This window comes from Aethalodelphis obliquidens, unplaced genomic scaffold, assembly GCF_003676395.1.
Source record: "Aethalodelphis obliquidens isolate GAN/ISIS:26980383/991018 unplaced genomic scaffold, ASM367639v1 scaffold17, whole genome shotgun sequence".
Taxonomy (NCBI): Eukaryota; Metazoa; Chordata; class Mammalia; order Artiodactyla; family Delphinidae; genus Aethalodelphis; species Aethalodelphis obliquidens.
In genome coordinates, this window is record NW_020837961.1 from 2,066,927 (window position 1) to 2,081,895 (window position 14,969).

Below are 14,969 nucleotides of genomic sequence, written 5' to 3' on the forward strand. Positions count from 1 at the left end.
TTTGATTAACAATTACATTAGAATTGACCCAGAAATGCTCAGGTGGTTGTCACTTGGCAATATGAGGTTTATGAATATAAGGTATTTGACCAGACATTTCTCCTTTGATTCCGACAGATACAAGAGCAAAGACCTATGTCAACCCGCCCACATTTTACACAAATGAGGCTTTAGCGTAATCCATGCCAGAAAGCTCTGAGAATAAATGCTAGACAGTAGGTGGAAAGGATACATAAAATTCTAAAGGCTTTGAAGTTGGAAGCAGACGTCTGAGCAACTCTGTGCTTCTTCACAGGAAGGAGATGCTTTGAGACACAGAGAACCCTTAACAGGAAGTGGGCCAGGATCCAGAGAAATACCTTCCTGCTGCAGAGGCCAGGTTGCCAGTAAGCTACGCCTCTGTCACGGACTAGGGTTGGTGTGGCAGCTCTTTATCTTCAAAGTTGCATCCTTGAAAAATCAAATAAATAGCTTAAATTCTGTGGAGTGAGAGAATGTGGTCTCTAAAAGGTCTCCACCGGAGAAAAGATGTCAAAGCCCAAAAGACAGACTGACAAAGGTCAGGGCCTTTGTATTTACTTTCTCCATCCTGTCATGTTCTTGCAGAGAACTTTTAGCAGCAGAAGTACATTCCATGTAAGGGCCATAAAACGTGAAACTATTTGCCTTTTGAAATAGTGCTGGTTTCCTAATCTCCACGAGGTTTTGAGTCGGCCTAACTTCTTAGTAGGAGGGATGATCTAACGGGTCAATTTCTGCAGGAGAAGACTTTACCAACTTCCTAGATGGAGCTGGGTGTGTGAGTTAACCAAGGGGCCATCTTTTCTGGGAAAGAATCACACTGAGAAATGAGATAACAACAGTTCCCAGGCCTGGAGATGACATCGTGTCAGATTCGAGAGCCAAGACACAAGATCTGAAATGATACCTGAGGCCCACAGATTGGGTGGGAATTATCTACTAGAACACAGAAATCCCTCAGTCCAAGTTGGTTGAATTTAATCGAACCCTGTAAGCAGTATCCTGTGTGCTTATAATTCCTAGTTTTGTTTATAAAGTAAAATGAAAAGTACTAACATATGCTCATAGGAAAAATAGAACAAATGGTTGTGAAGCAAATTATTTAAATACAACACCTAGGAAGCCAAACATAGCCTTTCATATAATGTTAAAGAGTCCAAAAGCACTAATGTGGTATCTGTCGCATTAAGTTCAGATGAGGAAACCAAGGCAAAGAGAGGTTAAGTAGCTTCTCAATGTTCAGAAATTAGTTATTGGCAATTGGAATTCAAACTTAGCAGACTGCTTCCAGAATCTTAGTTTCTAACTGTTAAACAGACTATATCTGAGGTCAAAAAGCAAGTTTTATACCTCCTAAATCTCCTTCTGTTATTTTATTTAATCTTTTGAAAGGAATTTGACCAAATCTTGGAAACTCAAATGCTCTCTAGAATACTACCCTTTGTCATCCTCATGGGGGAGAATTTTTATCCACTCAGTTCAGATACCCACGCTTCAAGAATAAAAGGTTACTTGTGCCTCTATCATATTTAACAGACCCAGTAAAATGCCATAGCCTTTGGGAATGTAGATTTTTTAACTGGGTGAAACAGAAAGAATGTTGTGTACAGAAAATTAACAACTGTGTTCTGTATTCCCTTGCCCTTGCCGTAGCATCAGAGCAAGTGATTTCAGTTGGCTTCAGGCATAACTTTTCTAAGACTGTTCACAAAATCCACCCAGTATAATCCAACATATTCCCAAACACCATTTAAATAAGGCACATATTTGACTTTAAAATAAAAATTTCAGTGTAATTGATGAGAAGCATTAGTGTATAAAAAATAACCATTTATTATGGTACTCATGAAAAATGGCCTAAGCTTGTTCATTTATTTGCTCAGTAAACATTTTCAATAAACATCTCTCTATAAACATTGTATGATGCTAAATATAAGAAGCAAAAAATAAATAAAATAAGATCTTACAAAAAATGTAAAATTTCTCTGGAGTAAAATCTATTAGAAAAGTCAAAAGAGGACTTCCCTGGTGGTGCAGTAGTTAAGAATCCACCTGCCAATGCAGGGGACACGGGTTTGAGCCCTGGTCCGGGAAGATCCCACATGCCGCGGAGCAACTAAGCCCGTGTGCCATAACTACTAAGCCTGCACTCTAGAGCCCACGAGCCACAACTGCTGAGCCCGCATGCCACAACTACTGAATCCTGTGCACCTAGAGCCCATGCTCTGCAACAAGAGAAGCCACTGCAATGAGAACCCCACGCACTGCAACGTAGAGTAGCCCCCGCTCGCCACAACTAGAGAGAAAGCCCGTGCGCAGCAATGAACACCCAATGCGGCCAAAAATAAATTTTTTAAAAAGTCAAAAGAAAAACAACAAAGTAAGAAAAATTATTTGAGACATTTAGGGTTGGCTAATAGCTAACTTTCATCACATAAAAATGTTTTTATAAATCAATAAGAAAAAAGTTACGGAATGCAATAAAAACATAAACGATGTGAACAAGCAATTCACAGGAAAAAAACCACAAATAATCAATCTATGAAAATATGTTATCCTCAACCTCACTTGTAATGAAGGACCTGGAAATATATACAAGACCCTATTATCCTCCATAAAATCAGCAAAAACATTTATTAGTTTTCCACTTCCCAAAGTTGGTAAGAGAGAAGGAAGCAGACACTCTCACACATTACTGGTAGAATTGTGAAACACTGCAACATCTAGAGAAAATGAGCCTTCGTCTGTGACTTTGGGACAAATAAATGCTGGATGAGTCAAAAATGTACATCCATTCTCACAGATGCCACCCTCGTATATATAGTTTGATCTACTTTTGTAAACAGTGACCAAATGAACTCTTAACAGTCAGACTAACTTCTGACTTTTAGATTCAGTGCTTTAACCAGAGCCAAAACTGGGAACTCCAATCTTGGTGTCTTACCTTGGACGGTTCCAGGTTAAAGTCTTGCAAAGGTCTCATCCTCATGAATTATGGGGGATGAGAAAGACTCCTCCCTCTATTGCACCCTTAAGAGATTATAATATACTATAATATACTATAAACATAATTTTTATATGCACTAGGAGACCTAAAAATTTGTGTGATTCACTTTATTGTGACATTGGCTTTGTTGTAGTGGTCTGACACCAAACCCAGAATCTCTCTGAGGTATGCCTGTATTTAGGATGCACTAAGAATCATAGGAACATTGCCAATCCATGTTCTTTTTCTCATGGTTTCCCCAACCTCTTTATCATTCCCAGCCTACGATCCCACTCAAACTTTCTCCTTCATTATTTTATGGCAAAAGGTTCTTCTTCTTTTGACTGCATAACAGTAAGAACTTATATTATTTTCGGCCAGCCATCCTTACATGGATCTATCTTTTTGTTTTATACAGTATAGTTTCCTACCTAAGTAATGTTTTAAAAATGAAACTTGGCGTGCAGCATTGGGATAACCATCTCATACTGCTTCGCTGCCCCTGCAGTGGTTTTCTATGGTTTAATGCACAGCAGATGTCGCACAAATATATCTTCATTGGTTGAATGATCGTTGGAGCTTCCCTTAACAGAAAGGAGAATGATAAAGACAGATGGTAGGTTGAGATTTAGTTGAAGGTTCCAAAATTAAAACAAATGTCACCAGAGACAACTTCTAACAGGGTTTGCCATCTAATGATTATAGGTTAGCTCTTCCGTTCATCAGCTGCAAACCACAAGGTCTATCCCTTCTCGTAGACTTCACCACAAGGTTCATGAATCTCCTCTCCATCCCCCACCCCCTACCATGGTCATCATCCTCAGGACCTTCAATATCTATGCTGACCACTCCCCATAGTGAATACCCTTACCTACTTCACCCTAGCAATCTTCTTCCATTCTCCACTGTATTGCTACTACATGTTATCATACCAACATCTTCCATTAAACTAAGAAAAACTTGGTAGTTGTTATGTAATAATAGTTAAAAATATGAAAAATACAGTTAGCCAAACCTGCTAAAATCTCTATTTGGGAACTTACTAGCTAAGTAACACCAAACAAGAGAGGTAACTCTTGAGAAACAGTTCTCCATGGCATTTCTGCACATCTTATATCAAGTTTTCTTCTGCACTATCTCTTCAAGGATGTCAGTATAGCAAACAGCCTTGGAAGATACAAAGAGTGTCTCCCTCTGGGGTGGAAGACAGATTTGTTTCCTGACCAGGATAATAAAGATAATGTCTCCTTCTGGGGCAAATGTTGGGCAGTTGTGTCAGCAGTCTCTTATAAGACTGGAGGTTTCCTCAGTAGGTACAAAACCCCACTGGGTGTAGCGTTCAGTGGGGCGACTCCACATCGCCCCAGTGGGACCTGAGGGCAGAGGAACGTGAGTGATGAAGTCATTTGTCGCTGACCCGGGAGGCTCTTGTCTTCTGCTATAGCATCTATGGCTGGCTAACTTGTTAACTTGCAAGCAGGGTAAGACCTCAGACCCTTCACAGTTCTTGACAGGAACTTCTTTATGCCTTAGTTTCCCTACCTGTACAATGGAGAGAGGGCACTTACCTCAGAGAGATAGTGTGCTCATTAAATGGAATAATGAGGCTATACATATACGGAGCCCAGCCTGAGTCTCACAGCTGCCCTGTTCATCAGTATTTGGCGACTCCTTGCCAAACCAAGTGGCCTGCTCTCGGCTCAGTTCTCACTGGTGGCTCTGAGGCACGGACACCAGAGATCATCTCTTCTTCTCGAAGTTCCTCAACCCCAACCTGCACTAAATTGGTTTTCTCCCTATGTGTTTGTAGAAAGGCAGTCCTAAATGGCCACAAATATACGAATTAACAATACAAAAACAGAAAACCAGCTTTTCTAAGGTGGAAGAAGGGGAAGGCAGTAATTGGAATGAGGGGGTAGGGAGAGTCATGAGATCTTCATCACAAGGAGGTAAGAGTTATTAAAAAACCTATAAAACATCAAGTCACTCAGTTATGTAGATAGCCAATATTTATTATTCTCCAATGTCTAATCTTAATGACATATTTGCAAATCATTACTGGAAAAAAAAACAGAAGAAATGGTGGCTGTAAGGTATGTGGCCAAGTGACCATTGAAACAGTGTGGAATAATAGAAAACAGACACTTTTACTGTCAACAGATCCCAGGATTCCAAGCCCCAGATTTTAGTAGTTGTGAGAACTTGGGTGAGTTACTTAACCTCAAAAAACTTTGGTTTACTTACCTCTCAAGTCAGGTGAGACTCTCTACCTTGAAGAGCTGTTGATGGGTTATCTCAGTAAATTGTATCTATGATGGGTATGACTATTCCATGAGTAAAATACTGAAGAATTACTTATTCAGAAATTAATATGAGGGCCAAGGGACGTTTCTGAATATTTCCCAAAAGGATATAACATCTCGTGATGTGGTACCAGGCTTGCCAAATACAACCTTATAGAATACCGGGCTTGCCAAATACAGCTTTATAGAACTTAAACTCTGGCTTCATAAAACCCCAAGGTACAGGAAATTCCTTAGTGGCAGACTTCTGTAACTCTGCATCAGTCTCAGATAACCACTTACTTGATTGAACTTACCTGTAACAAGAAATCAAAGAGAGCCATCTTGGACCATTCGTGGTGATGTATTTCAGTACAGCCCCATTCAGGTTTGGGTACGCGGCCATTCTGCCAGCACTTCTGTTTCAGCAACTGCTGATAAGTTCCCCAGGTGAGCTTAACAGAAGAGTGGGTCTCATTACTCGTTGGAGATAAGGATGAGTCCCAGAGAATGAAAGGACATGGGCGGCCATCTATAGAATCCAAAAACACACACAAAAGACACTTTTAGAATGTTACTGACTCAGCGTGTCCTCTTGGATGTCATTCAGTCTTTCACAGCTTCACACTCTCATCTGTCACATGTGAGAGTTTGATTAGATGACATTTATGATCACTTTCCCTTCGGAATATTTACTATTTTTATACCTCAGTGATGCTTCCTGATAGCAGTCTTATAAGATGGAAAGTTATTGTTAGACAAGGAAAGAAAAGTTTTTTTTAAACAAGATACTTTATAGATGTGGCAGGAACAGGCCACTAACCACCAATAACTACATCCTCTGGTTAATGTGGTTTTATTCCACATCTAAAAGCAGCCACCATGAAAAAGGAAAGAATCCAGACATTTATAATGATCTATTCAGTGTCTGAGTGGAGTGGCTCTCTATTTGTAATAACAACAGTCTGATTTTCTGAGGCCATATTATGATGTCAGGAAGAAAAAGAATTTTTAGAAGTTGCAAATTTAAAAGTGAAATTGTATGTTTCGTACCAGTCACTATAATCTCCAAAGAAAGAAAAAGGAAGCAAGAGGGTTTTTTTGTTTGTTTGTTTTTCTGATAGAAACAACAGCACTTCTGGTAATGGGTCATTTATTCACATAAAACCTCACAAAGTGTATTTAAGCAAATGTCATTTCTTCAACTTCCTGTGCATAGAATATTTTTTCAAAAAAAATCTGTCACTCAAACGTTTTTGTCTCATTCTTGATAGTGTAGAAATTTCCTTGGTGAACTGTACATTCGATGACACTGTAAGCTTAAAGCCAAAGCTTCCCTCTCAAGCTCCCATGTCTGTCAAATCAAGTCACTGAAAGATGATGAAGAGCAGCTTTGCTCGTAACTTAAAAATCAGAATGATCTCTTGGGGAAAAAAAAAAAATGACTAAGTCACAAAGGTCTGAAAAATCCCATTTAACTCATTCTTAACAGGCCTGGGCATTCGAATCCTCTGAAACTATGGCTGGAATGTCAAGACACACCGCAGGGATTTTTAAAGCTCTTTCAAATGACCTGAGAGGTTCTCAATCTATAACTGTTTTTTGTTAAAGACTTTTATTTTCCCACCTTGCTTATTTGCCTTCATGTAGAGCTCTAATCTCTGGTCTTTAATGCAAGGACAGTCACTCCTCTAACCACTCCTGAATGTGGTGTTACAATGACCTCAATAATATTAATAGCATTCACTTACTCATTCTAATCACCTACATTCCAGTTTTGTTCAAAAGAAAAATCTTTCTCCTTTTAGCCTTGAAATTTAGGCCAGGGCCAGTAGCAAGTCGTTTAGATTGTGGAAAATAGGCCACGGTCACTGGTGTACAATTGAAAGAAAAATAGACAAAGAAACATGAACCATATATAAAGAACTTAATCGTTATCTCTCTCCTTTTTATTTCCTTTTACTGTACTAAATGATTTGGGGCTGCTGGGACCCAATTATCTTCTTAGGTATTAGATAAATATAATGTTAAATGTATATGCTCCAAATACTATGCCAATTTAAAAAATAATAATAATAAATTCCAGGTAAAAACAGGCCATCATGTAGTGGGAGACACACATAAACCAGTGTAACCAAATACATGTAAGAGACACAACACAGCTTTCAAAGATATGGGCACTTCAGACTTCTAAATATCAACACCAAGAGGCTCTATCACTCAGTGTCTTTGGAACAAACTGATACACAGCTAGCACTTCGCATTCTCAGGGCTGGGAAGTATTCAAAAGGAGTTGAAAAACACTGAAATTCAACAACACAAATCAATACACAAGACAGACAAAGCTCCAGTTTCCTCAGTACACAAGGCTCTCAGAGAAATGAGGAAATTATGCACATAAACAATTGAAACAGTTAACTTCTGTGCTGTTTTTCCTTCCCTTTAGAAACATTTGTTTCATATTTTAAAAGTAATTAAGAGTAAATCTACTCATTTTAGGAAATATAACATTAAAATGTATAGCTAAAAGATGACATGATACTATATATAGGAAACACTAAAGTCTCCACCAAAAAAACTATTGGAACTAATAAATGAATTCAGTAAAGTTGCAGGATATAAGATTAATATACAGATATCTGTTGCTTTTCTATACACTGAAAATGAACTCTCAGAAAGAGAAATTAAGGAAACAATCATATTTACAATCATATAAAAAAGAATAAAATATCTAGGAATAAACTTAACAAAGGAGGTAAAAGACCTATTTGCTGAAAACTATAAGACATTGAGGAAGGAATTTGGAAAATATACAAAGAAATGGAAAGCTATCCCATGCTCTTGGATTGGAAGGATTAATATTGTTAAAAATGGCCATACTACCCAAAGTCATCTACAGAGTTAATGCAATCTCTATCAAAATACCCATGACACTTTTCACCAAACTAGAACAAATAATCCTAAAATTTATATGAAACCACAAAAGACCCCAAATTGCCAAAGCAATCCTGAGAAAAAAAGAAGGGAGCTGAAGGAATCATGCCCCCTGACTTCAGACAATACTGCAAAGCTACAATGATCAAAACAGCATGGTACTGGCACAAAAACAGATACATATATCAATGGGAACAGAATAGAGAGCCCAGAAATAAACCCACACACCTTTGGTCAATTAATCTACAGCAAAGGAGGCAAGAAAATACAATGGAGAAAAGACAGTCTCTTCAATAACTGGTGCTGGGAAAACTAGACAGCTACATGTAACAGAATGAGATTAGACATTTCCTTACATCATGTACAAAAATAAACTCAAAATACATTAAAGACCTAAATGCAAGACCTGAAACCATAAAACTCCTAGAAGAGAACACAGGCAGAACACTCTTTGACATAAATTGTAGCAATATTTTTTAAATCTGTCTTCTAAGGCAAAAGAAATAAAAGCAAAAATAAACAAATGGGACCTAATTAAACTTGAAAGATTTTACACAGCAAAGGAAGCCATAAAGTAAATGGAAAGACAACCTACTACATGGAAGAAAATACTTGCCAATTATATGTTTGACAAGGGGTAAATATCCAACATATATAAATAGCTCATACAACTCAATATCAAAAAAAACACAAAGATCACTTAAAAAATGGGCAGAAGACCTGAATAGACATTTTTCAAAAGAAGACTTACACACAGCCAACAGGTCATGAAATGATGCTCAACCTTGCTAATTTTCAGAGAAATGCAAATCAAACCACAGTGAGATATCAACTCATACCTGTCAGAATGGCCAAAATCAAAAAGACTACAAATAACAAATGTTGGTGAGGATGTAGAGAAAAGGGAGCCCTCCTCCACAGTTGGTGGGACTGTAAATCGGTGCAGCCACTATGGAGAACAGTATGGAGTTTCCTTAAAAAGCTAAAAACAGAGCTACTATGTGACCCAGCAACTCCACTTCTGGGTATATTCCAAAGAAAACAAAAACACTAATTCTAAAAGATACATGCACCCCAATGTTCATTGTAGCACTATTTACAATAGCCAAGATATGGAAGCAACCTATGTGTTCATCAACAGATGAATGGTTAAAGAAGATGTGGTATATGTACACAATGGAATATTACTCAGCCATAAAAAAGAAGGAGATTTTGCCATTTGCAACAACACGGATGGACCTAGAGAGTATGATGCTTAGTGAAATAAGGCAGACAGAGAAAGACAAATATTCTATGTTACATCACTTATATGTGGAATCTAAAAATATAAAACAAACTAATGTATATAACAGAACAGAAACAGATTCACAGATACAGGTAAAAAAAACTAGTGGTTACCAGTGGGGAGAGGGAAGTGGGGAGGGGTGAGATACAGGCTATAGGATTAAGAGTCACAAACTACTGTGTATAAAACAGATAAACAAGAAAGATATACAGTACAGGAAAATATATCTGTGATTTTTAATAACTTTAAATGGAACGTAAAACTACAGAAATATTGAATCACTATGTTGTACCTGAAACTAATAAAATATTGTAATCCACTCTACTTCAATACAAAAAACAAATAAACAAACATAAAAAAATGTCTAGCCTAGGAAACAGCAGTCATCTACAATCTCCTACCCTAGTAACCGGTTCTGTTATTTGTATATTTACATCTGGTATTTTCCCATCCCTTTCTTTCACACATGAAAAAGTAAATTGTTTTTAGAAATTTAAGGAGTAGAGCTTGCAGTTAGAGTTCAGACTCTAGAACCCAACAGACGTTTTGAATTCTGATCCTACTACTTCTTAGCTTTGTAACATTGGACAAGTTATATAACCTTTTCAAACCTCACTTTCATCCTCTGTAAAGTGTGGGCAATACTGTACCTTCCAAAACAAACTCTGTTAAACAGGATCATACGTTTAAAGTTCTCAGCCTGGTGCCTAACATATATGCATATCCTGGAAAGGTTTTGCTATGACTATTTTTATATGCATGCATTATACAATCACATAATTCATCAGCCTTCTAGCCCTTATTTGTTTATTGAACAGCTACTATGTCTCAAGCACTATTCTAGGCCTAAAGCATACAGACATACATGCCAGGTTTTCAGTTGTTTGTTGTTCTGTGGGATTTTTGGCTTTCATAGAGTTTACATGTCCAGCAGGGAAAAGAGGCAAAAATGACACAAGGGAAAATAAACTATTTGGAATCACCTTATGTATAGAGTTTATCATAATTGTTTCACTAAATGTTACATTGCAAACATTTCTCTTACACTTAAATATTCGTAAACAGTGTCACTTTAACTGTGATACAATAATGTAACCCAGTGGTCAGCAAACTTGGTCAAGGGCAGACGGTGAGTATTTCAGGCTTTGAGGGCCATACAATGTCAACTAGCAAGTACTCAACCGCATTGTGATACGAAAGCAGTCAAAACAAAATATAAACAAATGGTGGTGACTATGTTCCGATAAAACTGTATTACACACCCCGAAATTTACATTTTTTGTAATTTTCAAGTGTCATAGTAGTATTATTGTTATTTGGATATTTTTTTCAACCATTTAAAATTGTGGAAGCCATTGGTAGCTCAGGGACCACACAAAACCCACAGACTGTAGTGAATCAATCCCTAATCTAGTGTATGGGTTTATTGTCTTTCATTTACCATTTCTCTCCTTTAAGTCTTAAAATTTTTTTTGAATGACACATTTTCTATTAAATGGTTCTCAAACTGCCACAGGGAGCTTTCAACGGATAGGAATAATTGGTTTTCAGTTAACATCCTCTGTTTTCCTCCACATGCATCTCCCCTCAGCAAAATATTCTGACTGCCACAGAAACACGTTCTGTCCTGCCATGCCTGGCGTCAGTCACCGCAGGGAAAGGGGCTTCCAGAAAGCAGGGTAAGAGGCAGTTCTCAGGCTGAGCCAGGCTGGATGCCCTTCCTTCCAGCCAGCAGGTCTTGCAGAGTATTTGTACACGTTGCCCAGGCTGGTTCCAGAGCTCAGAGCTGTGAGCAACGACTGTGAGGTGTATTCCACTTTGTATAAAATACGGCTGATAACAGAATTAAATGAACCTTGATAGATCTGAAGGGATGACAGAAAAATACCCTTTGAAAGCAGAAAACAGGTTAAAGCAACTTACCTGAAGTGTTTCAGAGATGAAGGGCATTCATCTCTTCGCATTTGGATTTGTCAGAATGAGGCAGTACTGGGCTCTCTAGAGAAATCTTAACGGTGAAGAGAGAAAATTCTACCTGTCAGAGTGGGGAGGAAGTGGGCTTTTAAAAGAAATGTGGGTGTTCATGTGAATTAACGGTTATATAACTGTCTTTTAAAAAACTGAGACTTGCCAGTAAAACTTATTTTTTCCAAAATCTGAATATCTCCCCTGAATTTTGATGTTCTCCCAAGTCGTTCTTTATTCAAAAGCACAAAGAAGACATTCTTGTGAGAAGACGAACGTGAAAATCCACTAAGAATGAATGCTCTACACAACCTCCTCTGCCCTGGTTTATCAGGTGCCCTTCACCTTGAACCACTGACCAGTTTTGTCGAACTACAGGGGGAGTTATCAGTGAATGTCTGCATCTATCACTGGGCAAAACCAAGTAGAAACATCCTGAGCTCTGAAATCACAAGCCTATTTTATCACATGGGCCAAGTTCCAAGCTCCTCGTGAACAAGACAAAAAAGAAAGTGACAGTTCAGCTCAGAGACCTTCATTAAAAATAACTCCAAAACCCTCTAAAGAAAACAAAGACCGGCCAAACCGTGAGGCTCACCTTTGTTATGGGAAACAAATTGTCATGTTCCATTGCAACTTCCAATGCATTGCAGGAAAACTTGAATGCTGCGGCTCTCTAATCTAAAAGCAAGTGTTGATGCGGGCGCACCTCCGCTGAGCAGGTAGCAGGTGTCTGGTTGTTAATGATCCCTTAAGTACTATCTGCTCTATTTTTCTACTGTGCCTCTCACAGTAGGGTTCTTGCGATTGAAAGTGGAAAAAGCAGGTAAGATCTCTGGGTTTAGGGATGGCGAATGTGGACAAGTCAGTCAATGTGAGGGAGGGTGAAATAGGATTCTGTGACAGTCTGACCGGGGAGGAAATGTGGAGGATAAGATGCTTTTAAACATTGTTAATTCACTTATTCCCAAAGCACATATTTACCATTGTCCCCCACTATCTGGACGCATTTGGTTCCTGTGTTTGGGATAGAAAGAATTCAGAGTGAGGCATACCAGAAACAGAGGCCCTGCAAAAGCCCAGTCCCAGGCAAGGCCTGGGCCACAGCTGGGAGTTTAGTGGAAGCAGACAAGCACGCGTGTAAGGACGATCAGGTTGCGTGCCTGCCAGTTGAAGAGTGTTTTAAAGGGACCAAGTGAAGGAAGGACTAAAATAAAGGCTGAGCTCTCAGAGCCAAGCCAAGCAACGAAGAACTGCCGGGCCCCAGCACAGCGAAATGAGCAGCTCTGGCCATTAACAAGGAGAAGAGCCATGTCTGAAGAGGAGCTGAGTGCGTGGGTGGGAAACCAAGTCACGAGTGTTGATCCTACACTTGACGCTGCATCTCTGGTCTCCACAGGACTCAAGCCCAGTCCTCCAGCCACCCTGACTGAGGCAACGGGCTCCCCAAGGCGTGAAAAGTGTGAGATCCAGAGACGCTGAAAATACGGCACTGTCAGATATTAGAAAGAATCAACCTCTATTAGGTTTTAAAAGGGGAAGGTGGCAGAGAAGCAGAATTCCATAGATTTTTACACGTGTAGGTTCCATGCAGCCAACCAAATCCTCGATACAAGGGCTTGTCTTAGGAATCCAATTTCTGGGTGATTTAGAAAACCGTTCTTCCAACAAAAATAGAAATGTATTTAGTTACTTTCCTAACTGTTTCACTAACTGGTTTTCTCGAGGTTGGACTGAGTTAAAATAATCTCCACGTTTCCTCAAGCGTTAGCTAAGCATGAAGCACTTGTGACTTCCCTCTGCCACAGACGCTTGAAACAACCCAAACCATCAGCTCTACTTTAAAAACATACGACACAGCAATCTCTCTACTGGGCTTATACCATGAGAAAACCATAATTCAGAAAGAGACACGTACCACAATGTTCACTGCAGCACTATTTACAATAGCCAGGACATGCAAGCAACCTAAGTGTCCATCAACAAATGAATGGATAAAGATGTGGCACATATATACAATGGAATATTACTCAGCCATAAAAAGAAACGAAATTGAGTTATTTGTAGTGAGGTGGATGGACCTAGAGACTGTCATACAGAGTGAAATAAGTCAGAAAGAGAAAAACAAATACTATATGCTAACACATATATATGAAATCTAAAAAGAAAAGGTTCTAATGAACCTAGGGGCAAGACAGGAATAAAGACGCAGATGTAGAGAATGGACTTGAGGACACGGGGAGGGGGAAGGGTAAGCTGGGACGAAGTGAGAGAGTGGCATGGACATATATACACTATCAAACGTAAAATAGCTAGCTAGTGGGAAGCAGCCACATAGCACAGGGAGGTCAGCTCGGTGCTTTGTGACCATCTAGAAGGGTGGGAGGGAGGGTGGGGGGAGATGCAAGAGGGAGGCGATATGGAGATATATGTATACGTATAGCTGATTCACTTTGTTATACAGCAGAAACTAACACACCATTGTAAAGCAATTATACTCCAATAAAGATGTTAAAAATAAATAAATAAAAACAAAGTGTCCTTCTTTGTTCTGAACCTTTGACTAATGGATGGGAACTTCTGCTTTCTAGGCCTGCCCTGGACTTCCGCTATAAAAATGGGAGCTCCCAGACACTTCCTGTCTCAATATTCCCTTTAGAAAAACAGGAACCGACCTTGACTTCAGAGGGTCGTGATGACGGAGTCACTGCCAAACTCCACAAACATTTTGCCAGTAAAGTCTTGGTTACATCAGGGGGACCTGGTCCTGGGCCATTTAATGCTGATTAAGGTAGATGAAGAAGCCATGAATTCCTGACTGGAGTGAGCTTCCTACGGTCGAAAGCTCATCACATCACCTCTCTTCTTCAGACCCTTCAATGATTTCCCATTATCTGCGGGATGAAGTCCATGTCCTTCCATAACATAAACCCACCCACTCTCCACCGCCAGCCCCTATTCTCCTTTTTCCAGAACGGTTTGCAGTTTCCACGCACACACTCCCTTCACAAGCTTCTCACACATGGGTTCTCTCCACCCTTCTGTACCCACCCACAGTGACTTTGAAGAACTAGTCTGACATAACTGCTTCTAGAACCTACTGCAGTCCCCCTACCCACCCCCCTATACACACACATCACTCTCTGTGCCTGCAGGCTTCCCTAACCATATCTCCTGGAGGTCTTTACCCTACCCGTCTTTGTTTTTTTTTTTAAACATCTTTATTGGAGTATAATTGCTTTACAGTGGTGTGTTAGTTTCTGCTGTATAACAAAGTGAATCAGCTATATGTACACATATATCCCCATATACCCTCCCTCTTGCATCTCCCTCCCACCCTCCCTATCCCACCCCTCTAGGTGGTCACAGAGCACCGAGCTGATCTCCCTGTGCTATGCGGCTGCTTCCCACTAGCTATCTCTTTTACATTTGGTGGTGTATATATGTCCATGCCACTCTCTCACTTCGTCCCAGCTTACCCTTCCCCCTCCCCGTG

The 14,969-nt window shown here is 39.5% G+C and overlaps 1 protein-coding gene across 2 annotated transcripts in view; it reads right to left on the bottom strand.

Annotated features, from left to right (window-relative positions):
- GASK1B (golgi associated kinase 1B) overlaps nucleotides 1-14,969 on the bottom strand; it is a 42,589-nt gene that overhangs the window by 17,352 nt on the left and 10,268 nt on the right. For both annotated transcript variants that reach the window (XM_027116818.1, XM_027116817.1), the window contains exon 3: nucleotides 5,607-5,821. In XM_027116818.1, the coding sequence (XP_026972619.1) occupies nucleotides 5,607-5,821 (215 nt within the window). The remainder of the gene's footprint in view (nucleotides 1-5,606; nucleotides 5,822-14,969) is intronic.